Source organism: Heterocephalus glaber, unplaced genomic scaffold, assembly GCF_053883595.1.
Source record: "Heterocephalus glaber isolate CG9 unplaced genomic scaffold, H.glaber_assembly_v1.0 deba00001532, whole genome shotgun sequence".
In the NCBI taxonomy this organism is placed as follows: Eukaryota; Metazoa; Chordata; class Mammalia; order Rodentia; family Bathyergidae; genus Heterocephalus; species Heterocephalus glaber.
Genome location: NW_028258330.1, coordinates 17,782,476 through 17,809,808, shown reverse-complemented (window position 1 = coordinate 17,809,808; position 27,333 = coordinate 17,782,476). Strand labels below are relative to the sequence as shown.

General features: G+C 46.4%; 1 protein-coding gene and 1 pseudogene across 2 annotated transcripts in view; both read left to right on the top strand.

Moving 5' to 3' along the window:
• Cds2 (CDP-diacylglycerol synthase 2) overlaps nt 1-19,239 on the top strand; it is a 59,557-nt gene extending 40,318 nt beyond the window's left edge. For both annotated transcript variants that reach the window (XM_004840781.4, XM_004840782.4), the window contains exons 3-13: nt 797-893; nt 1,814-1,911; nt 3,644-3,783; nt 4,712-4,770; nt 5,346-5,428; nt 7,570-7,657; nt 8,390-8,458; nt 9,441-9,593; nt 11,087-11,206; nt 11,780-11,883; nt 12,237-19,239. In XM_004840781.4, coding sequence (XP_004840838.1) covers nt 797-893; nt 1,814-1,911; nt 3,644-3,783; nt 4,712-4,770; nt 5,346-5,428; nt 7,570-7,657; nt 8,390-8,458; nt 9,441-9,593; nt 11,087-11,206; nt 11,780-11,883; nt 12,237-12,369 — 1,144 coding nt within the window. In that variant the 3' untranslated portion in view covers nt 12,370-19,239. The remainder of the gene's footprint in view (nt 1-796; nt 894-1,813; nt 1,912-3,643; nt 3,784-4,711; nt 4,771-5,345; nt 5,429-7,569; nt 7,658-8,389; nt 8,459-9,440; nt 9,594-11,086; nt 11,207-11,779; nt 11,884-12,236) is intronic.
• A 3,288-nt stretch (nt 19,240-22,527) lies between these two features.
• LOC106009036 (pterin-4-alpha-carbinolamine dehydratase 2-like) lies at nt 22,528-22,940 on the top strand (annotated as a pseudogene).
• Nucleotides 22,941-27,333: the final 4,393 nt, after the last annotated feature.

Here is a 27,333-nt window from a genome sequence, read left to right as displayed (position 1 = left end):
GTTCTCCAGGAAGACTGGGCAGCATCTCAGGTTAGATAAACCCAGGGGTCAAACACGGGCTCTTGAGCAGCTGGTCCTTCTCACACCTGCTGTGTGATGAGACCCTGTGTGTGCCTGCCAGCTGTCCCTTTGGGAGGCCATGTTGTCCAGGGAAAAAGGGTATGGAGTGGGGAGCAGACCCCTGCATTCAAATCCTAGTCTTACCATTTGGTAGAGGTGTGACTTGTGCCTCCATTTCCTCAGTGAAGTATATACAGATGTTGTGTGAATGAAAACTTATTTAAAATGACAAAATTTAAAAGCCAGTTGGGTTGTGGGTTGAATGAGTTAAGATGTTTAAAGTCCTTAAACATATTGTGAGAGCTGTTGTTGTCTTTGCCTAACACATATTATCATTATCACTGTGAAGATGCAGGCAGCGTAGTTTAAAATTCCGCTGTGGGAAAGTGCTACTGATCTCTTCTTCACAGGAGCTCTCTGAGTCGGGACTGAAGCAGAGGGTTCTACATCTGCCTGGGTTGTGGTTTTTCCCTGGTGCTTTCTTTAAGATGCAGCCAGGTGTATTTCTGTAGATGGTGGAGCAGCTGAGTTTGGTGGGGGGTGCGCATTGGTGCTGGTGCCCTGCTCCCTTCAGTCAGTGGCGGTGCCTCTGTCCAGGTGAAGGCGGGGCTCTGGAAAGGACTGCACTCAGGGCCTGCAGGCTCAAGAAGAGCCAGTTCTAGTTCTAGTTCCCTCAGGTCTGCTTCTGTTCTTCCTGGACTGCTAACTGTGTTTTCTCCTTCCCCTGCTCTCGAAGATGGAAGAACTGGTGGGTGAGAGGCATCCTGACTTTGGCCATGATTGCATTTTTCTTCATCATCATTTACCTAGGACCAATGGTTTTAATGATGATCGTAAGTGCCGTCTGCCTGCCTATTTTCTTTTGCCTTCAGTGTCTCCCTTGGGACTGACCGTCCTCAGTGCCAGGGGTGGGAATCTGTGGGTTCCTGTCCTCTCTGGACACTTCTGCCTCAGGCTATCTGTGACTTCTCAACTTACAGTAGCCAACTAGTGTAGGCCACTTGTTTGTGGGTAAGGAGGTCTCTTTGTTTTTAAAATTGAATTTGTTATTCCAGATGTTTAATTAAGCTGTCTTTGTTGACTCCTGGTTTTGTGTCTTTTTCCCTGGGGTCTCACTTATGGTTTTAGAGCTTTTATTAAGTCCACAGAGCTGCCCTTGATCTTCCCACTGTCATGGACAGGGACAGGCCACAGCAGCTGACTGCTGAGCAGAGAAGTTGGGCCTTTCACATATTTACATCTGGAGTCCATAAAGGGGAAGGAGTTGTCCGGCATGATGGTACACACTTGTAATCTCAGCACTTGGGGAGGCTGAGGCAGGGAGAATCACAAGTTCAAGCCCAGCCTGGGCAGCTTGGGGAAACCTTGTCTTAAAATTTTAAAAGAATTTAGAAAGAGTTAGAATGTAGAATGCATGAAGGCCTGGGTTCAGTCCCCAGTGTTGCAAAAAAAAGAAGAGAAAGAAAAGAAAAGGTGAGTGTTGGTTGAATTTTGGAGGTTCTAGGATAAAAAGTTAATCAGAGTATTAGGGCTGTGTACTTTATTGTGAGAAATTGGATCTGCTCCCTGTGGCATAAAGGACTCTGTTGCCATGAGGGATGGTATGAAAGAGAAAGGAAAAGGAGAGCAGAATCTCAGAGTAGAACTGAAATTTTTCTTAAATATAGTGATTTTTCTTAAAGGCCCGGGACCTGATTGGTTTCTGGTTCTAAAGATTATAAGAAGACTGCTGTGATTCCTCTGTGTCTTGCAGGTGATGTGTGTTCAGATAAAGTGTTTCCACGAGATCATCACTATCGGCTACAATGTCTACCACTCCTATGACCTGCCCTGGTTTAGGACCCTCAGCTGGTAAGCTGCCTGGCTACCTGTTGTGGGTGTTGTGTTCGGTGGTGTGTATTTGCAGGGATGGTGGATGGAGGTGCAGTGGATGTACAGACTTGCACAGCACTGTGGAGCAGGCCAGTCTGTGTGGCTGACTTTGAGAAGTCTTCAGTAGCTACTAGGAGGCAGAGACCTTCCTCAGGAGAACCCAGAGGGGCTGTGTCTGAGCAGTGAGCCTTGGTACTTGGAGTCCATAGACTTCCAGGATGAGGGTGGGGTGGTGTTTGGCTCTGCCTGCCTTCTAGATCAGTAGATTTTGCATGCTGCTAGGGTAGATTCTAGCATCCTGCTAGAGTTGTCTTGGGGTTGTCAAGTTTTGGTGCTGGGGTTGCTGTCGCTAGAACTTGGTTTCCTTATTGCTGAAACAGCTGATTGACATTTATCAGTCACTTTTAGACTGTGGTATGGAGTCGTAGTTCCTTGCCAGTGTGTATGGGCCGGATGAGACTGAAAGCACAGATATGGGCTCCTCCAGAGAAACTCTGCTTTCTCCTTTTCCTCAGAAAGGGCTTAGCTGCCTTAAAGCAAGAACAAGTGAAGAACCCTGACTCGGATGAGATCTGAGACCCCTTCCTGACCTGTTTTGTGGGTCACACTGTTTTTAGGGGGTGACATTGAGCAAAACACTGCACAGTTCTGAGGAGACTCTGCCAAACATGTTGCGACAGAGGGATTGACTTGTGACTTAACAGGCTGGACAGCAGTGTTTTGTGCCCCAGGGACCTGACACGCTCAGACTTAGGCCAGGCACCTTTCCCACAATGCTCCCTGTCACCCAGCCATGCAGGGGGCCTCCCAGCCTCCAGACGGAGCAGGTCTCTCTTGTGCCTGCTCTGTAGCTGTACAGCTGTATTATAAATTTTGTTAACACCCAGGAGGCCTGACTCCTGGCTGTGGTCATTTTTCAAAGGAACTTTTTTCCCATATAACAAAATAAACCCAATATGGAAATTTTTGAACTTCACAATTAAAGAAAATGGGAATGAGAAGTTTTCCATTCTCTTCCTGCCTTGAGATTCTCACTGAGGGTCTGGGACGGTGATGCATGGTCCTGTACTCAGAAGCATGGTGGAGGCTGCGGAGCTATGTGAGCCGTGGCTTCTCCCCCTGCGAGACTCCAGTGGAGAGAGGATGGAAACAGGTGTGGAGTAACGTGATGGAAGGCTCCCCGGCAGAGCCAGGCTTCCGAAAGGGAGATGTCCTGCCATAGAAATAAATGTGAGAGCATGTTAGGTTCTGGAAAGTTCTATAAAGAAAATGGTACTTGAGTGATGAGTGGGGAAAAAAGATGAGTGAAGAGGATGTCCCAGGCCAGCAAGAGGCAGTAGAGGAGACAGGAGGCAAAGCTGGAGTGCGCTGTTGGGGTAGGAAGGGAAGTTTGCTGAGTGGGAATAGGGCTGAGGATGAGGCAGCTGGGGTGCGTTAGGTGTGGGACACCATTACAGGGGTAAGAACTGAGTCCCAAGTGTGTGACACACAGGGAGAGTGAGTGAAAGCTGCACAGGATTCTGTACTGACTTCCTTCGCACAGGGTCAGCGGGGAGCAGGGAGCTGAGGTCTGCTCATCCCTTGCATGCTGGCCTGGGCTCTTGAGTCAGAGTGGCCTCTGCTCTCTGTCCTGTCCTTGGGGCTGTGTGGCAGCCTCACTGTAGAGGAGAGGCTGTGTGCTCCCCCAACTCCGTCCTGTCTCCACCTCCAGGTACTTTCTGCTGTGTGTAAACTATTTCTTCTATGGTGAGACGGTGACGGATTACTTCTTCACCCTGGTCCAGAGAGAAGAGCCTTTGCGGATTCTCAGTAAATACCACCGGTTCATTTCCTTCACCCTCTACCTAACCGGTGTGTATTGAATGCTTCTCCATTTCTTGTGTCAGTATTGTTGAGTAGGAGTTGGGGATTTTGTTTGTTTGTTTGTTTCCTGAGATTGAGTCTTGCTAAGTAGTTCAGGCTGGTCTTGAACTCACTATGTAGCCCAGGCTGGCCTCAAACTCACAGCAGTCCTCTGCCTCAGCCTTCTAAGTGCTGGGATTACAGCCAGGAGAGATGGGGAATTTCTTGGTTAAAGTTTTGTGATGTTAATTCTGTCTGTGCAGGGAGTGAGCTGGCAGCTTTGTTTTCTGTTGAGCTGTAGTTGCCTCAGCTGGACTCTTAATTTGTGATCCTCTGGCCTCAGCCTTCCAGAGTGCTGGGATTACAAGCATGCAACCCCTTCCCCCCACCTAACTCTGTAGTAGCTCTTTACTAGAGAGATGGAGACCGAGGGGGTATAGTTGTAGAAACTGGCCCTCTGTGCCACCTGTCCTTGCATTCTCACAACCCTAGGAGGTCAGCAGAGCATGATCCTGTCCTGACTCTTATTGGTAAAGACTGCATTGTGACCAGAGAAAAATAATCCTGATGGGCCATTTTTTAGTGGAGTCATTTTAGGAGGCAGCCTTGAGAGACATTGCAGAAGGGTGGAAATTTTACTGGATTTGAATTTGAAAATACTCTGTGACCTCAGGAGAAGAGGAACTTAATCTTCCTGAGTCTCAGTTAGCCCTTTTATAATCTAGAGCTGAAACCAGCAGGCTATTGTGATAGTTTTTCTCTCTGATTGCTTATCTGGATAACTAGTATTTCTCCTCTGGGCTTTGAAATTATGCAGTGGTTAACTGCTGGGAAGACATGACTGAAAGGACTGCTTAAAATAGCTAAAGGAAAGGAGTAACAGAAAGATAAGATGCAGAGTGTGATTCGTTTTACCTTCTTGCCTTCTTCAAACTAGGATTTTGCATGTTTGTACTAAGCCTGGTCAAGAAGCATTATCGACTGCAGTTCTACATGGTAAGGAAAGTGTGTGTGTGGGGGGAGGGGGTGGTTCTTGGTTCACATGAAGGTCTGCAGAAGCTCATCTGGCCTTTCATGCTTTTTGTGACAAATCAGAGCTCCAGGAAGCATTCTATGTGAACCTCAAACGTAGAACAGGAAGAAAGAGTGCCCATTGCAGCCCCACGTCCCTCAGACCCAGTCTCTGCTCCTGTCTCACTCTGAGCAGTCTCCACCAGCTGCTGCAGGTGGCCCAGTGAGGTGGTTGCAACTTCAGACATTGTCTGAATAGGGTCTAGTTGATCAGCTGGTGCTGCTCATTCCCTGCCTCAGCTTAAGAAAATAGAGTACCCAGGCTTCCAAGCACTCACGAGTAGGGCATGCAGTCCCTGCTTTTGATGGATTCTTACTGGGAAGAGCACAGATTACTACTTCTGGAGTCCTGCTCTGTACCTTCTCACTTCTAATAAATGAGACAGACACAACAGCAGATGTTTTTCCTATTTCTCAGCACCTTTCTTCTTGCTATTGATTATATGAAGTTACCACCAAGGTAAACTCGATAGGTAGAGTCTATCTTTCTCCTTTTGCAGTTTGGCTGGACCCATGTAACACTACTGATTGTTGTAACCCAGTCACATCTCGTTATCCACAACCTGTTTGAAGGAATGATCTGGTGAGTGATAGCTGTGGGAGGACTTCTCCTTTTCCTGTGTGGGTGTTCCTGGTGTATAGGTAGGCAGAGAATCCTGCCTTATCTTTGGAACCAGTGGTTCTCACTTTGAGCCTGCAGTGTCACCACAGGCTAGGTACCCCCTAGGCAGCTGGTTCAGTAGTTTCCAGGCAGGCCTGAGGATCTGAATTTTGAGTACTTACCTAGTAGGGCTGGTGCTGCTCATAAGGACCCACACTCAGAGAATCTCTGTTCAGTCAGTAACAGTGCAGCTGATGTCACAAGATAAAAAAACCCAGCTGACACATGCCTGATTTCCTAGCAGTTATAAACTACTAAAAGTCACAAAGGAACAAACTTGAATAGATCAGTAGCCATACAAGAGCTTTAAAAGTTGTGTGAATTTCACACTTGGAATAAGAAGTAGGACCAATTGGTTAACAGCTGAGTGTTATCTAAACTGACTTCCTTAATGGTTACAGATAAACCATCCTAAATAAAATATCAGCAAATAGAATCTGGCAATGTGCTGAGAGAGTAATAATACACTATTATTGAGTAGTTTATTTCTGAAATGCGTGGTTTCAACAGGACATCTGTCAGCGTTGATAGAATCAGCAGGCTCATGAAGAAGCTAGATGACTGTAGTGGAAAGATAAAGGCATCTCCTGGTGTAATAAGAGAAAGGTGCTAAGTATTGTGGGTCACATTCCAAATTTCTTCTGTCTCAGATCTCAGCAAGGTTGTAGTAACACCCACCTCCTGAAGAGTCAACTAGTAAATATACCTAGACATTAGCTCTTATACATTTAAAACAATTATAATGCCCTGAGGAGACACCAACTCCTTTCCTTTCTTTCAATTTTTTTGGTATTTCATTTTTTTCTCCTACTCCCTCTTCCTCCCGCCCCCTCTCCTTTAGGCAAACACCCAACCACTGAGCCACATCCCAGCCCGTATTTCTTAAAAGTGCTACATGCTAAGTCCTCAGATTCAGGGCCAAGCACACCCTTGATTCTACAGCAACTAGTATTAAATCTCTAAGGGAGACTTCAACACAGTTAAAGAGCAGAGACTCTGTTAGAAGCCTTGGTGAAGTAAATGATGTAGGGGTGAGGGGGTGAGCAGAGGGAGGAGGGTACTGATGATCTAAATCCCTCCCTCAAACAGGAAGTCAGGAAATATTGCCTGCCTGTAGTTGCTGGGCCAGGAAGTCAAGATTTATGAATATCATGTTAACTGTAATAAGAGAACTTCTGAAAATGTCCGGGGGGCTGGAATTTAGCTCAGTGGCACTGTGCCTGCCTTGCAAGCACAAGGTCCTGAGTTCGATCCCTGGTACTGCGGGGAAAAAAAAAAAGTGTCCAGGGTCAGAGACTGAGGAGAGGAGAGGGAATATACAAGTGTGGAAACTGCTTCTCTTCATGGTGGGAATGACAGGGCTTGCAGGGGAAGGGACAGAAATGTGGCTGTGCCTGTTGTGCTGTTGCACCCAGGATCATTTTAAGGAAAGGTGGGGCGCACCAGTGAATAGAGCAATGAACAGTGAAAAAAACTTAGTTTTGAAATAGATATAAAACATATGATTTAGAAATATAAGGCCGAGCTGGGCATGGTGGCGCATGCTTGTAATCCCAGCACTCAGGAGGCTGAGGCAGGAGGGTCACTTCAAGTTTGAGGCCAGCCTGGGCTACATAGTGAGTTCAAGGCCAGGTTGAACTACATAGTGAGACCCCGTCTCAAAAAAGAAAAAGAGAAATGCGTAGTTAGCTAGTAGAAGAAAAATGAGAAATGATTAGAAAGTGGTTCTTTTGGAGGTAGGCTTAGGGAAAGAAGGAAAAGTTAGTTTTTTTCTTTCTATAAGTTTATATTCATATTATGTGCATATATTACTTTATGATAAAAAAGAACACATGACATTTATAGGATGCTACCTCTGTTCACTTAGTAATCACTCAGTAAAGAATGCCTGCTGTGTGTTAGAAGCTATGTATACTTTGGGTATTTTCTTTTTAACTTATTCCTTGATGGGTTCCAAGTACACTATGGCTTCTTTGGTACTGGAATCGATGAAAGGCCTTGTTTGGTGCACCTCTGAAATTTTGTATTTCAGGAGTGTTGACCGCATTTGATTTATTTCCTAGGTTCATTGTCCCCATTTCCTGTGTGATCTGCAATGACATCATGGCCTATATGTTTGGCTTTTTCTTTGGTCGGACCCCACTCATCAAGGTAAGTTACCCTCACATGAAATATCACTGTGAGGGGAGGGGAGTGCTTTCTGCCTGAGTAGGTGAGTGTGGCAGATAGAGAAGAAATCCAGCTGGTGTGCACTGTGGCTATATTCTCATGTCATCCTGGAGACAGACTGGTAGTCAGTTAATTATAGAGAAAAGCCATAGGGAAACACTGACAACTATAGGCAGTCCTCTTAAAAAAGAAAAAAAACCTAAATGGCCATGGTGGCACAAGCCTGTGATCCCAGATACTTGAGAGGCTGAGATAGGATTCCAAGTTCAAGGCCAGCCTGGGCATCTTAGTGAGACCCTGTCTCAGAACAAAAAATAAAAAGAGCTGGGGATGTAACTCAGTGGAGAGCACTCCTGGGTTCAGTCCTCAGTGAGGGGGAAGAAGGGATGGAATGACAAGTTATTAAAGAAAATATGTTTCTAGGCTGTATTTGCTATATGCACTTAAGGGGCTTTGATCTGGATTAGGGTATTGTCATTAAATTAGTACTATGCAGTTTTATGATATAATAAAAATAATTTGAATGACCAATTGAAACAGAAAGGAAACTGAAGGATATAAGGTAGGGAATAAGTGAACCATGTTAGGGGAATGTACAAGGTGATGTTAATAGAATGGGGGTTTTATGATACTGATGTTTTCCGCAAGTAATCGCTGTTCCCAAAAGCCAGAGGGATGAAGCACCCTTGCTGAGAACATGCTCTCTGTCTACAGCTCTCTCCCAAGAAGACATGGGAAGGCTTCATTGGGGGTTTCTTTGCTACTGTGGTGTTTGGCCTTCTGGTAAGTGGTGGCCCCCAGGTGGGTAGGGGGTGGACAGAGTCTCACACCACCATCCAGGGCCTGCATGTCCCAAGACCAGGGACTCTGTCCTGCTGAATAGAGACCTTGCTCCAATGAGGAGCATGAGTGTGGCCCAGCAGCACTGGCTGTCCTTATCTACCAGTTTTCAAGAGGTCTTGACAGTTGAGCAGGGACCGTGTGCAGCTTGTGTGCCCTCTTGTCATAGGCAAGGCAGTGCCAACATGTAGTGTTTCAAGGTCAGGGTGAGTGGCACCTGAGAGTAAGGGGTGAGGTGGGATGTGCCACTCTGAGTTGGATTTTCTTCCCAGAGTGGACCATCTTCCAGCCCTTTGGAGGACACCATTTCCTCTCCTGGTCCTCAGGCTGATCCCCGTTTCCCAGTGTTGTCTGGCTGTCCTTCTGTGCTGTCCCCTCTCCCCCAGCTTCAATGCAATGCAGCCTTCTTCCTGACCGGCTGCCTCTCACTGTACCACTTCCTTCCCATGATCTCCCCACACTTATCACTGAGCTTAGCCTGAGCAGGGTGGACCAGAGCTCCCTGCGATGGAAGAGATGCCTCAGAGTTACTGCCCACATTCTCTCAGGTCTCTCCCAGCCTTTTTCAGGGCCTGTGTTTTTGGCATATTTGTATGAGACCCCAGTGGGCCACAAGCCTGCCTCTTTGGCAGTAGTTTTTTCAGTTTGGTGGTTTTTTTTTTCTTTTGATACCGAGGATTGAACTCGGGACCTTGCGCTTTCAAGGGAAGTGGTGGAACCACTGAGGTAAATCCCTGGCTAGCCTGCCTCTTTCACTTAAAAAATTCAGATAAAATAACATGTGGTGCAACATGATCCTGTGACTTAGCAATGGCTCACAGCAAGCAGAATGCTAGGTGCTGTGAGGAGCCAGGCCATCCCGAAGCTGGCCTCTGGGCAGCTTAGCTGCAGTGCTCTCCTTGCCTGCCTCTTTCTTCACCCTCAGCTGTCCTATGTGATGTCTGGGTACAGATGCTTTGTCTGTCCCGTGGAGTACAACAATGACACCAACAGCTTCACCGTGGACTGTGAGCCTTCAGACCTGTTCCGCCTGCAGGAGTACAACATTCCTGGGGTGATCCATTCGGTCATTGGCTGGGTATGTGCCGCTTACATGGGGGATGGGGACAGCAAAGAGAAGCCCCTCCACAACCCCTTGCCTGCTAAAGCTGTCAGTCCCAGGGTGAGGGGGAGTTGTTCAAGTTGGGTCAGGTTGAGGGCCAGAGTTGACCTCTGCTCCCATTTCATGCCATTTGGACCAGTGGTTCTCCAATTGTGTTTGGTGAGACCCCTTTAAAGGGGCCTGTGAAGTCACAGCTGTTTTCCTAAAAATCCTATGACTTTTATGTGCCGTTTTCTCTGCTGACATTTGCTGTGGTGGTGCAAAACGAGCTGCAGGTAAAAACGGTACCTGGACACAAGTTAAGGCAGCAGCACTCCATGGTGCAGCAGCAGTGCCCTCTTCACGCCACACCCTCCTGCTCAAACATACCAACTGCTCTTAGCAATGTCTTTTAAATAGTAAAAGTGCTGATTTTATTAAACTCAGACCCTTGCATACATACCATTTAAATCCTTTGTGTACTGAAACAGAAAGCATCATAAACATTCCTAAGTACTGACATACAGTGCGTGCAGTTGTTTGAGTTGTGAGCTAAAGTAGCTTTTTTTTTCTAAGTACATGATGTTTATTTGAAAAGAATTGACTAGTTTTTCAAACTTGGGTTATTTTATGGACACTTTTTTTTTTTTTTTTGATACCGGGGATCAAACTCCTCAGGATCTTGCGCTTGCGATGCAGGTGGCCACTGAGCTAAATCCCCGGCCCTTATGGACACTTTTTTTTGGAAAAGAACAAAATGATTCTGTCACTTTCAGGGAAATGACTGACAGCAATTGTTACCAGAGAAAAAAATTTGGCTTCCAAGTGAAAATTAGAATTTGAAAAGTGTGTACCTGCTGCTGTGAGCTTGACAGTTTCCTAATCCTTAAAGGTGCCTCTGATGAGCTCTGTGGTGATTTTAGCAGGTGATATTGAATAATGAAATTATTTACGTTTGGAAGTGCCAGATAAATTGATGGATTTTAATGTGAGAGAGCACAAAAAATTCATCAGTAGGATTTCAGATTTCACCTGTCTTGCAACTCTTAGTCAGCAACCATCTGTCCAATGGTGGTGTAGTGTCTGTAGGAATACCTACAGTTTTGTTTTTTTTTGGTACTGGGGATCGAACTCGGGACCTTGCTGTTGTGAGGCAGGCAGCAGAACTACTGAGCTAAATCCCCAGCCTGAATACCTACAATTTTTTGAGAAGATTATTAAAATGTTCTTTCTTTTAATACTGTATATCTGTATAAGGCTGAATTTTCTTCATATACTTCCACCAAAACAACATATTGCAACAGGTTGAGTGCAGAATATCTTAATGTCTTCCAATAAGTCAGGTATTAGATTTAAAAGAATGGGGAAGAAATGCACTCTTCTTACCGATTTAAAAAACATACAGTTGGTTTGATTTAGGATTATTTCTGTTAACATGTAATACGCTGGACTTGTGCACACCTTGACTTGACTTCATTTCCTCTTCCCAGAAAACTGTTCGGATGTACCCCTTCCAGATTCACAGCATTGCCCTCTCCACCTTTGCCTCGCTCATAGGCCCTTTTGGAGGCTTCTTCGCAAGCGGCTTCAAGCGAGCCTTTAAAATCAAGGTAGGGGAACCTTCTCTGGTCCCGTCTTGCTCCCTTCCACCCATCACCCGCACCCCATCAGCCGCCGCCCTTCATTCTTCCAGGCCATGCTCCCCGGCGGTTCAATTTAGTGTACTGTTCTTGAGCCATGTGCTGACTTTAGGTGGGTTAGACAAAAATATGTTGTTTCCAAGAAAATTTAGTAGTTGGGTTTCACTTTATTAATGTTTATTTCTTCAAAAGAATATTTTGTGATTTATTAAGAATGTGTCCTAAACTGGGCATGGTGGCACACATCTGTAATCCAGGCACTCAGGAGGCTGAGGCAGGAGGATTGCTATGAGGTGAGGCCAGAATGGGCTGCATAGTGTGTTCAATGCCAGTCTGAACCACATAGTGAGACCTTCTCTCAAAAAAAATAAAAACAGAAAAACCAGAAAAAGTATGTGTCACATTATAGCCTGTGATTCAGGCCTTCTTTCTGCTCCCTTTAGCTATCCACCACAGTAGCTGGCTATTGAGGTGGGACTGGTAGGCTGGGATTTGGTTGTTGGCTGAGGCAGGGCTCATCCATCCTTCCTTGGCCTCTAATAGGACTTTGCCAATACCATTCCTGGCCACGGAGGCATCATGGATCGCTTTGACTGCCAGTACCTGATGGCCACCTTTGTCAATGTGTACATCGCCAGTTTTATCAGGTATGGTGCCTTTCCATCTGAACCAAGTTGGTGGGTTTTTTGTGTATTTTTTGGTACCAGGGATTGAACTTGGGTCCTTGTGATTTCAAGGCAGGGAGCGGAACCACTGAGCTAAATCCCCAGCCCAAGTTGGTGGGTTTTTTAAGTATGGTGCTGTTCTGGAATTTTGGCTACATACAAGTTTCAGTCAAAAGCATCTCAAATATGAACACAGTTCTCAGTTTTACTGGCCATGGATTCTTCCATCTCCCCTCCATTATTAGAGACTCTGGAAGTCAGAGTGGCCACTTGGGGATTTAGGCCCTGGAAGCATCTAGGCCCGTTCAAGGCTGTGTCTTTACATTCTGTTTCAGGGGTCCTAACCCGAGCAAGCTGATTCAGCAGTTCCTGACCTTGCGGCCAGATCAGCAGCTCCACATCTTCAACACGCTTAAGTCTCACCTAATGGACAAGGGGATCCTGACACCTGCCGCAGAAGATGAGTAGGGGCCGCCTGGGCCGGAGAGCAGGGTCAGGACTGAGGGAGGGGCAGGTCTCCAAGGCAAGCCCAGCTGCTATGACTTAGTGACAAGCTTCAACTCACTGGCTTTTCTTTTCTTTTTTCGGTAGTGTTTTTTATTTGTGGGTTTTAAAAAGAATTTGTATATACAGTCTGTTTATGGTTTGAGTAGTGAGTAATCTGTAGCTCTGAGTTGGAAAGAAGTCACGGGGGTTTACATTTGGAGTTTTTAAACAAGTGAAGTATTGAACAACCTGGAAGACAGTGTTGCCCAGCTCAAGATGTCTGCTTGGTGGTTCCAGCCCCATCCACTGGACTGTTTTGGGGCGCACATGGTGGATGCTGATCTGTACCCAACTTGTGCAGGGGCCTCTCCTACCTGGGCTAGGGTGCTGACAGGTCCCTGGGGGCTTCTGCAGCAACCCCTGCGGGAAGCTGCAGAGGATGGCTTTCTGTAGGCCCGGAGAGAGGGAGGGATGGAGGCTCATTGGTCAGATGGGCACTGCATCCACACCAGAATCCTGCAGAGAGTATATGAGCTCTGCTTCATACTACAGGTTCACCTTACGTCGTCACAGACTGAAAGGTTTGTTTTTATTTTTTCAGAAAGCACGAAAAGTTACTTATAATAATCTGGAGAACAAACACACTGTAAAGGTTCAAGTGTATGCAGTAGAATGCACTGTAACCAAGCCCTTTCCCATGATGTGGGCTCTAGCTTCTCCTGGCGGGCAGTCTGGCAAACTGCATCTTTTCAGGGGTGAGGCCATGGGCGTTTGTGCGGTAGACTTGCTGCTGCTGAATCCAGGGGGACGGGAGACTCCACAGGCAGAGAGCAGGGAGCAGGGGGCTTTTGGTTCATACCCTTCACTGAATGCCCACGTAGCTGCTGTGTTGTGTATATATTACTCTTGAGGTGAGTGTGTGTCTTGTCTGTGTTCTAAGAGTCACTTCTTTCTTACAGTGATTTCACTTATACCATGACTTGTTTGCTGGAAACCACAACATTTGGCTTAAAACTATGGCAAACCTTACCTGATGAGAGGCTTGATTATTCAGGAGATTAAATGTATACTTTTGATATCATGTGAACAGTTTACATGTAGTGTATGTTTTACTGGGGGACCTTTCTTGGTTGTTGTTTGCATGAACTGTGATTTACTTTTCCCCCTCCTGATTATAGGGGTGAGATTGACTTGGGGGAAGACAGACTAGCTCTCGGTCAGGTCAGCCCCACAAGTGGTCAAGCACAAGAGGAGAACTTGGCGCCTAGTGTGCTGACTCATTTCACGCCCTGCTCATTTTCCTTGCCCACGAGAGCAGAACTCGCCAGCACCTTGGTCAGGTGCTGTTTTATGGTGTTTGTTTTTAAATTGGCCATGCTGCCTACCTGAAACCTCACAGCCCAGATCTCAGCAGCGTCCGCAGGAGTCAGAGTCCCTGTCACTGTGCAGGCTCCTGGATGGGTGAGGGGTAGAGGCAGCTTCTCTCTAAACTTCCATTTCAGCCTCAGGGCTTTTGTTTTCAGGCCCAAGGCCCTGTAAACATTGTGCTGGGGGTTTCAGTTCTGGCTGTGGCCCTGGGCAGGAAGCCTCACTCAGAGTCTTCATGTTCTGAGCTGTCTTCTAATTGTGCTGTTCGTGATTCCACCCAAGTCTCCCATGGATATTGAATCATGTCCTGGGCACCCAGAAGGAAGTGCTTTCAGGCCTCCTCCGAGATGATTCACGTCTCACATCTTCATCAGTGATTAGGAATGAGGCTGTAGTTTTCTGTCTGGAATGAACTCATTTGTCTCACGTCACCCCACTGTGGGCATGTGGTGGGATTCTTGAGAACAAGAGCTCTGTGAGGCCCAGCAGCAGAACCCACTCTGCAACAGGGCCACCTTTGGGTGCTCCTTTGTGGACACTGTCATTGCTGGGGGTCCTGGGAAACTAAAGCTGGGTGCTGCCTAGAGCCTCCAGTAAGAGGCCTGAGGGGCAATATGGGCTGTATTTTTTTTTCCTGATTTCCTGGCCTGCAGAATTTCCCAGTCAAGTGGCCAGGAGAGCAACGTTACCTTGGGTTTCAACAGCGGTGTTTCTCCCATTTATAGACCAAATTCCAGAGACCTCTTAACATGCGTCCATGCAGATCTTAATGACTTGCGTAACTTCCTGTAGACCCATTGGTTCTTTTTTTTTTGTTAGAAATAAAACATGACCAAAACCGTGTGCCCACCCTTGTCATGAATTCAGTGTTTGTCGCTTCCATGCCTGGTTTGATGTTTTCCACTTGTTGATGTATTCATAAATGTGGTATAGACGTGATGTACAGATTTCTGTTTCATTTTCTGGTTTGTATCCCATACATTCTCAGAGGCCTCTGAAGTACCTCGAGGGAGGGCCATGAGCACCTTCCCCAGGGTGGTGAGGGGAGCCAGACTCACCCCATCAGCACTGTGCCTGCAGGACAAGGACCTGTCGGTCTCCAGCCCCACTTGCCCCTGAAATGCTGCAGTGTTCCTTCCCCCACATTCAGGAGGCCTGGCCCATCAAGCCAGGCTGGTATTTGAATTGCTGTTAGCTCATAAGTGGTGAAATAAGGAGTTGATGAGCCTGGTGGCCCCCGACTGACCTCACAGGGGAAGAGCATTCCTGTGTGTGTGTACGAGCCACCCTCTTTAACTGCCCGTGTCATTGGAAATGTGCACATTTGTGTTTTACTCCTGAAGGTAAAACCCTCTAAGGCAGCTGAGACTTTTTCATGTTTATTATTTCTTGCTTCCTTTATATTCAGAGTCTTGTAGTAGCTCTGTACTTAAAATGTATGTGCTCTTGATGTTGGATAGCTGTGTAATGTATGTGAACTGGTCTTTCTTCAGGGGTCGAAATGTAACTTTAACCTTCTACAGGTAGACCTTGAAACCTTTTTGATGGTTCTTTTCTCCAACTGGGCTCGTATCCTGGAATTTGACCTACATTATGCAAGGAAATTCTGAAAGGACATTTCAGGGAGACCACAGGCATCTGTGATTGGGGCCTGACTGGTTGCTGATTGGCAGGAGCCCAGTGTGAGTGGATCCTGGTTCAGGGGCTCACTGTCAGAGGCCTGGGCGGGCCCAGCCAGCCCTTCAGTGGATAGCATTGGGTCAGAGGATGTGGAGACTTGGGCCCAGAAAGTCCTCGCAGAGAGGCTGGCCAGCAGTGGCCGTGTTCTTTAGGAAGCCAGGTTGAGGTGGATTTCCAAGGGGCCTTTTCATCACTTTCCCGAACACGGCATGTCACTGCTGAAACCTCTATTTAGCACTGTCCTAGGCACTGTTGTCTTTCAGAGTAATTTGCATCAGGCCTACTGTTCTTGTACATGATGCCTATGTGTGGGGGGAAAAGAGAGGAGTGTGTGTGCATGCATGCACTTCGGGAGTGATTTCACTTAGACCCAAGATTCCTGTTCTTCCTAAGTCAGGGTGGGGAGGAAAGGCCGAGGGAAGATGTATGGTGACTGTTGTAGATACGCCACTAGGCAGTAAGCCAGGGCTGGGCTCTGTATTGGAACACAGCTCCTGAAGAGGGGAGCTGATCCTTGAGCACAGAATCATCCTTATCTTGGTCAAAACGAACTTCCTTTTCCTAATATCACTGTACCAGCTTCCAATTTTTAAAGAGATTAATAGCTCCCACTTCCTGTTCGGTTTCCCTCTGTAAGGCCCCACCCACATAGGGTGCTGGGTTTGGAGCAAGTGGTGATGAATGGCCCTTCGGCCCACTTCCCCTTGGTCCGGGTTTCTCCTCACTTACGCCCTCAGGAGCAGGGTCCTAGCTGCTGTTTTCACTTGAATGTGGCCCACCATTCTGTCCCCCCAAGCCTTCCCTTTCTGGTTGACCTTCAGGTTGACCTTACCTGGGCTGCTGTTCTCACCTGGGGCTGCCCCTTGGTTGGACAAGACTTGCACCTGTTTGCCTGGGAACCATCCCAAGCCCAGAACATCCTGCTTTGAGGACAATTTGGGAGGTGACTTGGATGAAGTGTCGTTAGGATGTGTGGGTGATTTATGAGAATGAAGGGGCTGAATATATGAAATCTAGAGGTTCAGATCCATCGACTATTTGAGGACCTTGCCCCCTCTTCTCCCCTTTTTCACCAGATGCCTATCCGCAGGCTCCTTCTCTTTATTCTCAACCTAATGAAATACCAGGAGCATATCTATTAATGGCTGCAATCATACAGTGCTTAATATGTGCAAAGCACAGTGCTAAGGGTTTGCATCCATTATCCCTTTTAGTCCAGAAACCCTTTGATGAGATGGTGTTGTCCCCATTTTACGGTTGAGGAAACAATCTCTGCCATGGAGGCTGAGAGCAGAGGCTAAGAAGACAGACTTCAGGCTCAGTCAACCCTAGGCCTGGGTAGGTCCCTAGGTGGCTTCGGGCCTCCTGCTCCTACCCACCTGGGTCCAAGAGTGGTTATAAGGACTTAATGCAGTAACACATGAAAACATCTAGCACAGTGCCTGGCACATAGTAAGCGGTCATTAAATGATTGTTATTATTATTATTTTTTTTAATGATTATTATTCTTGTTGCACTTAGCTGGTCATTTGACCTACACTGGGTGTAATGCCAGAAAATGGGTTTTCAGCCACCATACTGCCACCACCCTGCCCGCAGCCTGGTGTTTACAGTCTGGAAAGTGACCACACCATCCTTTCAAGAGAAGCAACGCAGTTATAACACTTGGGCATCTTGGTGCCTCACAGTGTTGGGGAAGAGGACAGGAGAGGGTGCAGAGAATCTGTGCTTAGTGGGCGTGGCCTGCCCAAGCATGGTGCCCACTTCCTATGCACATGATCTGATCCCCCCCCCCAGGCTTTTTCCACTTCCTGGGGCAACTGCACTCTGTGGACAGGAGGGCCTGTGACTTTCTCTGGGCCCCACTTCCCCTCCCAGGCCAAGCAAAGGCCACACTCTGTGCATGAAGCTCTGGAGCCCGCAGTTCCCTGTGCCAGTGGATGATTTCAGGGGCCTTCTAGAGAAGAGGGGAAAACAGGACCTGCTCTGAAGCGTATCACCGACCAGGAGCCTGGAGTCTCTGCCCACTCCCTTGTCCATAGCCTGGGGCCTTCTGTTCTTTCTTTTCTTCTTTCTTAAAAATAGTAACAAAAAGGGCCAGGGATGTAGCTCAGTTTTGCAGTGCCTGCCTGGCAAGCACAAGGCCCTGAGTTTGATTCCTGTGATAGAGTATGTGATAGCTGAGGACAAGTGATGTAGGCTGTTTCTTTTGGGTTCTAGGTGAGCAAAGAATCAAAGTGATTTGCAAGTAAGGGAAGAACAGGCTGTAGACAGAGGGAAAAAATGTTTGTCTTAGTTTTCTTACTGGAGACAAGATTGGGAAGGCAGTGTGAGATGGAGGACTCTATGTTGGAGGAATAGTTTGGCTAATACGATCCATGGGATTCTTAAGCCAGTGGGGTAATAGTAAAAGTTAGAACTACTGGCTTGACTGTGGATTGTTTCTTGGGTGTTTATGGAACCCAAAGGCCCACTGCTGGAATCTAAATGGTCACTCTCCCCTAGAGTTCATTACTGAATAATTACAAGAGTCAGAGAAGGGCAGTAGAGGTTTTTAGTAAGCCCCTGCAGGGTAGCCCCATCTCGGGGGGGGGGGGGCTGCCCTGAAGGTCCTCTTGCCCTTCTGAACTGGGGTTCACCAGCCCTGGCACTTCCTCACTACCATCTAAGTGACCCAGGCAGCTAGGTGTGGTGGAGCATGTCAGCACTTGGAAGGCAGGAGAATTGCTGTGAGTTTGAGGCCAGCCTGGGGTACATAGTGAGATCTTATCTTGAAAAGAAAAACAAAAATTGACCCAGGCAGCCCTTTACCTGGAGAGAGGGAGGCTTCCCACTGGCTGGGGGAGGGTGCTGTGGACAGGGCTGACCGTCTATGCAGTTCTCTTTGGCACTGGGACTTCCCCTACATATAGTGTGCAAGAGAGCTGGCACCTGGCACTTGCCCCCATGAAGCTGCTTGCTGGCATCACCCACTGGCCATCTGTCCTCTGCTCCTGGAGTAACTTCCTAGCAGGCAGAATGTGCACATGTTTCTGTAACAGTATCCCCCAGGAAGAGCACTGACCTTTGGTAAACTGCTTCTGCCTTGTCACCCTGACTGGGTGTATGGTGTTGATCACAGAGAGGAGGAGCCAACCAGACACCAGGGCTGGTGAGACCAAAGGACTTGGTGGCAAGAGAACAGTGAGGGGCTGAGAGGCAGTGATTTGTTGTTGTCTGCTAAGAGATTCTGAGAACCCTTGGGGGCAACGGCAGGAGGGATGGGGCAGGGATGGGAGTCCCTCACTGAGGACAACCATCTGAGGCCAGATGAGTCTCTTGTGGGTGTGGGGATGGAAACCCATCCAAGGAGATTGGGAGCTCATGGATTACCTTCCAGAGTCAGCGCTGATGCCAAATTTAATTTTTATTTATGTTTAACACCTTCCAAATCAGGAGGGCAAAGTCAGAGTTGGGAAGTCAGGGTGGAGCACACCCCCTTCTTTGGAGGGAGAGGTAGAATTCACTTTCTCACACTGATTGGCTGGGTGCCAATGGTTTTCCTCTCCTCAGACCTGTGGGTCTCCCCAGATAGGCATGTGTTTGTGTGCCCTTGCTTCACTGTTTATTCATGTTGGCATTTTACTAAATCAGTGTTTTTGCCACAGCTGACCTTTTCTGTGCACTTCTGATCTATGTGGAACAGTACACATAGGCTCTTTTTCAATGCAGTATAAGAATATGATATATTGTACATTGGAAAGTATTTACCTATTTATATACCCAAATGTTCCTATTACACAAATAAACATATATTGAATTCTAGATCATGTGTGGTTTGTGGTGGGGGAAATGCATTTTGAAGCCCAGGGGTGCAACAAGGCTGTGGTGACGTGGTGCAGATGCCCTGTGGGGGTCACCACTGTGGAGCCAGCATCCTGGGGTGCTCCTGACTGCTCCGCATCTCTGGAGACATCTCTGCCCCTTGCCTTCTCAGCAGCTCTCCTGGCCTTTGCTTCTTTGGTTGCACTCCTCAGCCGGCCTTCCAATTCCAGTGCTTCCCCGCTTGTCCTCTAGATGGCGGCATTCTGCCTAGGCCTCTTTCCCCCACTGCATTCTCTCCCCGGTGTTTTTGTTTGCTCAAGGGCTCTGATCACCACACTTCCTCCATACTGGTCAGTCCTTGCCTCTCTCCCACAAAGGCTCTGCCTACAGCAGCCCGTGATGCTTCTCCTGGAGGACATTGCAAAACCAAACCCATGGCTTTTTCTGCACCCATCCCAGATCTGTTCTGCTTCACAAGCAGTAACTAGGAGTGACCACTAGCCCCTGCAGCCTTCCTGCTCCACTTTCTCAATGGCCTTCAGATTTGCCCTTACTGCTGGCTGCTGAGGCCAGGCCCTTTTCTCCTGCCAGAATTTTTGTGGCAGCCTCCAGTGGCCTCCCTGCAGCATGGCTGCCTCTGCTCATGCATTCCTCACACCACAGCTGGGTGACCTTTCCCAGCTTGGGACCCTTCGGTGCCTTGGGTTAAAGTTCAGACTTCTCCATGTGGTTTCTGGTGCTTGCTTCAGCAGCACATACACAAGATTGATGCGGTCTCTGGGGCCATCAATGAGCTGGTCACTACCTGGTACACCCCCTCAGCCCTGTCACAGTCATGCATGATCCTCGTCCTGCTTTCTTCCAGTCAGCTGTCTCCTGGCCATAGGTGTGCCATTTTCTGCTTGATGTCCTCCTTTCTCTTGCCCCTAGCCCGCCTAACTCCTGCTAGCCTGTATTCTCAGCATCACCAGCACCTCCTCATGGAGCCCTTGTGTGCTTCTCGTGGTGTGCTTCCTGCCTCACAACTCTGGCGGACAGTGTCACAAGTCTCAACTTCTGGGGGCAGGTGGCCAGCCAGGCCAGGACTAATGCCTTAGGCCTCTTTGGATAGGGCTCTCTGCTAGAGGGACCCAGCAGCATAGGGAGTTCTGGAATGAATTCCTTGCCAACAGTCATGAGGCAAAACATTGCATTTATTCACTTTCCTAAACCCAACAAAACCCAGCAAGGGCCAGGGATTTAGCTCAGTGGTTCCGCTGCCTGCCTTACATACTGACCCTTATATACTTACCAATGTCTGGACACACCTTTGGGGCCCCTACCACTGCCTGCAGTGGTGCAGTGTGTGTGTCAGGAGGTACCAGAGATCCTTGGGGACCCTGGCCAAGAGGGAGCTGCTTCCTCCTGCAGCCTCAGGGTCTCTGTGCTTCTGTGGTCATCAAGGAGAGGCCTGTGGTAACAAACCCACAGTCTCCAGTGGATGCCTTTGGTCACCAGAGAATATTCCAGGGTCTTGGGGAGGGGTAGTTGGTGGCTTTCTGAAGGTGCAATTGTTTTATTTTGAAGTTGTTTCAGACTTACAGAAGAGTTGTAAGAATAGTATAATGAATTCTCTACATGTCTCAAATTCTTCAAATATTAAACTTTTGCCATAATTTAAAAATTGTGTGCTCTCCTGCATTTTCTGTCTCCGTATACTGTTTTTCTGAATCATCTGAAAGTTGCAGACAGGCTGCTGCTTTACTGTTATGTAACCCTACTAATTTCACCGGTTTTCCCCATTGCAAAACTAACGTATATTTTGACTGGTGCAATTTAATGGGCTCACTGGTGTGTGTGTGTGTGTGTGTGTGTGTGTGTGTGTGTGTGTGTGTGTGTGTGTGTGTGTGTGTGTGTACTGGGGACTGAACCCAGGGGCTTCACACTGAGCTACACTTTCAGCCTTAAAATTTTTTTTTTGATACAGGATCTCACTAAATTGCCCAGGAGGCTGGGTTCAAACTTGTGATCCTCTCAGAGCGTTGGGATTACAGACATGGGCACCACACCCGGCTTTGGTGGCTTTGAGATCAAGACCCATTCCCCACCCCGCCCCCATTCTCCTGTGAGGGCGCCGCTCCCTCCTCAGTTGAAGTTTGCGAGGCCTCCTAACAGCGGGCCCGGCTGAGCGCGGCAATGCGGTCCTCGGCCGGCAGAGGGCAATAAGAGGATTAGGAATGAGGCGCCGGGCTTTGGCATCGGATGCGTCTGGGTGGGTTCCCTGCCCCAGGTTCCCTAGCTTTGTGACCCTGAGCAAAACAGCCTCCTCCACCTCCTCCTCTGTGAGGAGGGGATAATTGAGAAAATATGCGAAGCGCCTGTCCAGCTCCTGGCCTGGTAATGACTCAGCAGGAACTTGTGTGTGCTGTTGCCACGTGGTGAGGGAGTGGGCATCGGTGCTCAGTGAAGGCAGAGAAGGGGCCTTCTCGGGTGACAGGCTGGGCCCTGGGAGGGAAGAGCGCTCTTGGGGACGAAGCACCAACCCGGCCGGCCGAGCTGATTTACGGGGTGCCCCAGGCCTGCAATGCACGCGGCAGGGTCGGCTGGGCAGTTCACGGCAGCGTCCATCTCCCCACCAGTGCCAGAGTCCCCTCCAGAGGCCCCGTCATATTCACCAAGAAGCCCCAATTCCTCGTCCATAAAGAGGGATAGAAATAGCTCCCACGACATGTAGTCATCCTAAGGATTGAGTAGGTTAATACCTGTAATGAGCAATATTAGCTTCTGGCACATAGTAAGTTTTCACAAATACTAACTAGTACCAATTTAGTGTCCTCCTTTCCTTCCTGATCTGTGTGCTTGGCCTTTTCATTTAACCCTCAAAATGGTCCTACATTGGGTGGATTTAGGACCTCCCGCCCTTCAGCATGGCTGTTGTACAAGTGGCTGCTGGCACCAATCCCTCCACAGCCATTGGTCAGCTTTGTGGAATTTTTATTCCAGCAAGGGCTTCTTTCTGTCTGTCATCTATGGCTACGAACTCACCAGCGTGCAGGGAAGATATATATATATATATATATATATGTATATATATATGTATGTATGTATGTACATTTAGAGAAAGAGGGAGAGGGAGAGAGAGAGGTGCCAGGATGACCCAGAGCCAACCAGAAGAGGCTCCCAAGGATGGGAGATTCTGAACATGAATAAAGATAGTAACTGCAGTTGATTGAAACAGCAGTTATGTTAACACGTGAATTTATGATGATACCAAAGTGCCACTGACCATCTCTGAAGGATGCTACTAAACCAAATCTATTTTTTAAACTAGCAAACTAAAGGAGAAAGCCAAGCGTTTATCCTGCTTTTTCTAAATAAATTATGTCCCAACTATCACCACACCATCCCGAGAAAGCAGCAACCTAGTGATGAACAGGCTTTTGGCTTTATGTCCCGAGTTGCCCTACAAGCAGAGAAGATAATCATCACGCGGAATGGTTCAATGTATACAACAAATAACTCTCACATCACATGACTATGGTGGACTGACCAGAAGAGATGTGCAGCTGGTGAGATTTATTGAAAAAGCATCTGTTTTCGTGTGATTTCTTCCAAAATGCATGTAAAATCTTACACCTATCTTAGCTGCAATATATTTTGAAGGCAACTTACATAAACAAGTCACACCATAAATCAATTCACTTGTTTACATTTTGTATAATCAGTGCTTAAATACAAAATGATTTAAACCTAAATAAACTGCGTCCTGGGTACTAAATACCTGCTGCAAAAAGATGAATCAGTTAGCACCTTAGGTAATTTAAAAATTGTTAAGTAGCAGAATTAAGAGCAAGGAAATAGACCTTCACATAGATTGACACTCGATTTATGGCAAAGGTGCTATGGGAAAAGGTAGGCTTTTTAATAAATGTGCTGTCTGGATATCCATGTGATAAAAGATTACCTCATAACATAAGCCCCTCCCCCAGTTAACTCCAGATGGGTGTGGTCTAAGTGTGAAAGGAAAAGCAATAAAGATTTCAAAGAAAACGTAAGATGCTACCTTCATGACCTTAGAGTAGGCAAGCATTCTCAAACTGGACACTGAAGAACTGACTGTTAAAAAATGGGTAAATTAAAAGGCCATCATATTAGGTATCCTGAGGAAGGCAATGACTACAGAACTTGCCTTTTGTCCTTAGAAGCTTAGACTACTGTTGTTGGGCATTGAACCCATGATCTCCTGCATGCTAAGCCAGTGCTCTACTGAGCTATATCCTCAGCCTCCACCCCTACCCTTTTAAATTTAGAAACAGGGTACTGCTAAATTGCCCAGGCTGGGCTTGAACTTGTGATCCTTCTGCCCCAGTCTCCCAGAGTGCTGGAATTACAGCCAGCCTCCCTTTTCTTTATTTTTATTTTTTATTTTGGTACTGGGGATAGAACTCGGGTACTTGTGCTTGCATAGCAGGCGGTGAAACCACTGAGCTAAATCCCCGGCCCAAGCCTCCCTTTTCTTAAGTGTAGAGCTCTTACAACTGTCAGTCTCCCTCCTTGCCCTCCCTAGGGTGTGTGTGTGTGTTAAGTGACCTCCCTGGGTGACTCTGCTGTTAACTTGTTGAGTGTCCCCTGATAGTGTCAGCCCACTGCCAAATAGCTGTGTTCCTCCCCTGCTTAGATCAGCCTCCATCCGAGAGCTGGTTTGGGGACTGAAGAATGGAATGGGGTAGGAGGGGAAAACAGGCCTCTGCCTCACTGACAGCCCACTTGTGCTGCCAACATGCTAAGGCTGTGGAGTTGTCAGCTGGCGAGGATTCAAATGCTGTTGAAGTCATGTGGAGGAGGAGGGGTGGTTTCTGAGAGAACTGAAGTCACACACAGAGCTTCGGCGCAATCCTTCACTGAGACAGTTCCTCTCCCTCCCCGTCCCTTTCTTTATAGCACTGGGTTGGGTGTGGCCCAGATGGGTCTCAGGTATTAACAGGACTCAGAGAAAACTCAGTGGCCTGAGTTATCCTGATTATCCTTTCACCTATTCACTAAAATAATATGCAAAGACAAATGTCACCCCCTGCTAAGATAAACCAGCTTTGGTAGTGAGAGATATATAATTAGACCATTACAACACTATGTGAGAAGGCGTACTAGTTAATAAATCAGTAGTGACTGTTTTGAAAGGTTTCTGTGGACCAGATAGTGTGGCTTCTCATAACATTCCCAGGAGCTAAATATTATTCTGCATATTTCATGTATTATGCCACCGTGTCTCGTAAGGAGTTAGCAGTTGGGTCCCAAGACAATCCCTGATGGATCCTAGCCTCTCAAGCAAATGCCACTTGGCAAGGATTCTTTCTTACTTTGTTTTTATACTGTCTCCTAAATGATTTTGATATAGGGGGAATAGATGTAACTCCCAAACCTACCAGATGTCAGATACTCTGAATTCTAAGAATGAATTCTGAGGAACAATGGAGATTAAGAGTAGGAACATCTATTGCGAAATAGGAATAGCTCCTAAGAGATGAGAGGGGTCCCATATGGGATGCCAACAAGCCCACTTCTCAAAGGAAGTTTTATAAAGCAAATTCATGAGGGGTGGGTGCAATGTGGATAAAAACTACAATCAACCAATGAGACTATAAGTCTAGTCCCTTAGGTAATATTGATCCAATAGTAACAAGGGTATATGGATGATATCATTAACCTTGGTCCATAATCTGTAGTCTTAGTCTTAAATCTTCTTAGTCTTAGGAGTCTTAGTGGTCTTAGTCTTAGTGGGTAGAAGAGGATGGCCCACCCATAATGAGATAATGGTCTATCTACAGGGAAAGTCCAAAAGGGTGATACCAATAACCTCAAGCTTCTGTTCATCCTTTAGGGAAGTATGCAAATCTGGCCATTGTGACTTCAGTCTTCTTCAGATGCGCCTCCAGCAACAACTTCCATGTGTTCTCACGCTCTTTGGCTTTGAGGGCCCAGCCCTGTCTGACTGCCTACAATATTTCTACCTAACTTAGCTGCCTATATCAATTTGAAGCTTGAAGCTTTAGTTAAAAATCTAGCGAATGTGATCATAATGTGGCAAAGTGTAGACACATTCTGGAACAGACAAAAAACAAAACAAAACAGAGAGAGAGACTTACAGAAAACAAAGCAAAAAGGCAGATGTAAACCTAACTAAATCAATACTATCAAAGAGAATGAATTAACCAATCTAATCAAAAGGCAGAGTTTGTCAGCCTGGAGTTTAAAAAACAAACCATGATTTAGCTGTGTGCTGTTTATAGGAGATAAACTTTAGGTTTGGTTTTTGAGACAAGGTCTTACGGCAGTTCAGGCTAGTCTCGAACTCACTATGTAGCTCACACATGAGGCGATCCTCCTGCCTCATTCTCCTGAGTGCTGGGATTACAGGTGTGTACTACCACACCCAGCTGACAAACTTCAGTTTTAAAGAAAAGGGACAAAGAGATGGAGGGAGAGAGGGGATGAAAAAAAGAATTGAGATGTGTTAAGTACATGTACCAACTTACCACAAGGAATGTGATCATCATGTACTGCAAACATGTACTAGAAAAAATAAAAATTAAAAAATAAAGATACAAATAAGTGGAAAGTAAAAAGAGAGGAAAAGATAAGTCATAAATAGCAACTATAAGAAAGTTACAGTGGCTATAGTAATATGATTGAAGTAAAAATAAACTTTAAAACAAGAAATGGTAAAGAGGAACATTTTGTAATGATAAAGTGATCGATCCATAAGGGTAATATAACAGTTATTTATATGCTCAAGAACAAAGCCCCACAATACTGAAACAAAAATGACATAGGGAGATTATAGTTTAATCAATAATAGTTGGAGACTTCAATACTTTGCTTTCAGTAATCAGTATAACAACTGTGGACAACATTACTAAGCAGTTAGAAAGACCAACGGGATGTCTGTACTCCACTCACCACCTGAGGAACACCTCCAGATCAACCCACTTGCTAGGGACAAAACAGCCCTCATCAATTAAAGAAGGTAGAAACATTGCAAAGTGTATTCTTCATCCATAATCCTGCCACAGCAGAAGGAAATTTGGGAAGTTCACAATAGTGAAAACTAATCAACACGTTCCTAAAATAAAGCGGTGGGTCTCGGAGGCTGAGGCGGAAGGACTGCAGGCTCACATACAGCCAGGGCAGCTTAGCAACTCACACCTTGTGTCAGAGATCTAAGAAAGGGGTGGGGATGGAGCTCAGTGCGAAGGCCCTGGATTCAATCCTTAGCGCCACAAAAACATACAAAATAAAAGCAATGGGTCAAAGAAGAAATCAAAGAGAAATTATAAAATATTTTGAGATGAATGCAAATGAAAGCATGAGAAACCAAGGTGTATAGAATGTAGTGAAAGCAGTGCTTAGAGGAAAATTGGTGGCTGGAAATGCCTATATTACAAAATAATTCCTATTAAGACACTAGAAAAGAGCAAATTAAACCTAAAATAGTAGAAGGAAGGAAACATTGACATTAGAGAGCAAATTAATGAGAGAATGAATAGAAGGACAACAGAGAAAGTTAACAAACTGTAGTTCTATGAAAAGATCAAGTAAATTGGTCAACTTTTATCTAGACTGACCAAGATAAAAGGAAAGAAAATTTAAATTACTAAAGTCAGGAATGAGACAGAGGTTTGTCATCACTGCCTTTGCAGAAATAGCCCTACAAGGGAGTATTGTAAACAGCTGCATGCTGGGAAGTCAAAGAAAGGTACAGTAGACAGATTCCTAGGAAGATGCAAACTACTGAAATTTACTCGAGAACAAATAGAAAATCCAAATAAAGCTATATCAAATAAAGATATTGACTTAGCAGTCCCCCCACAAAAGGCTCAGTCCCAGGTGAATTTCCTGGCAATCTGCTAAATATTTAAAAAAGAATGTTTAACAGCTCTTCACAAACTCTTTAAAAAAAAATTCCAACTCATTTAATTTGGCCATTATTAATTGTAAAATTGGACAAATATAAGACAAGTAAACTACAAACCTGTAACTGTTATGAATGTAGACACAAAAATCCCTAACTAAATATTAGCAAAGTCAATTTAGCAGCACATAAAAAGATTATGCAGT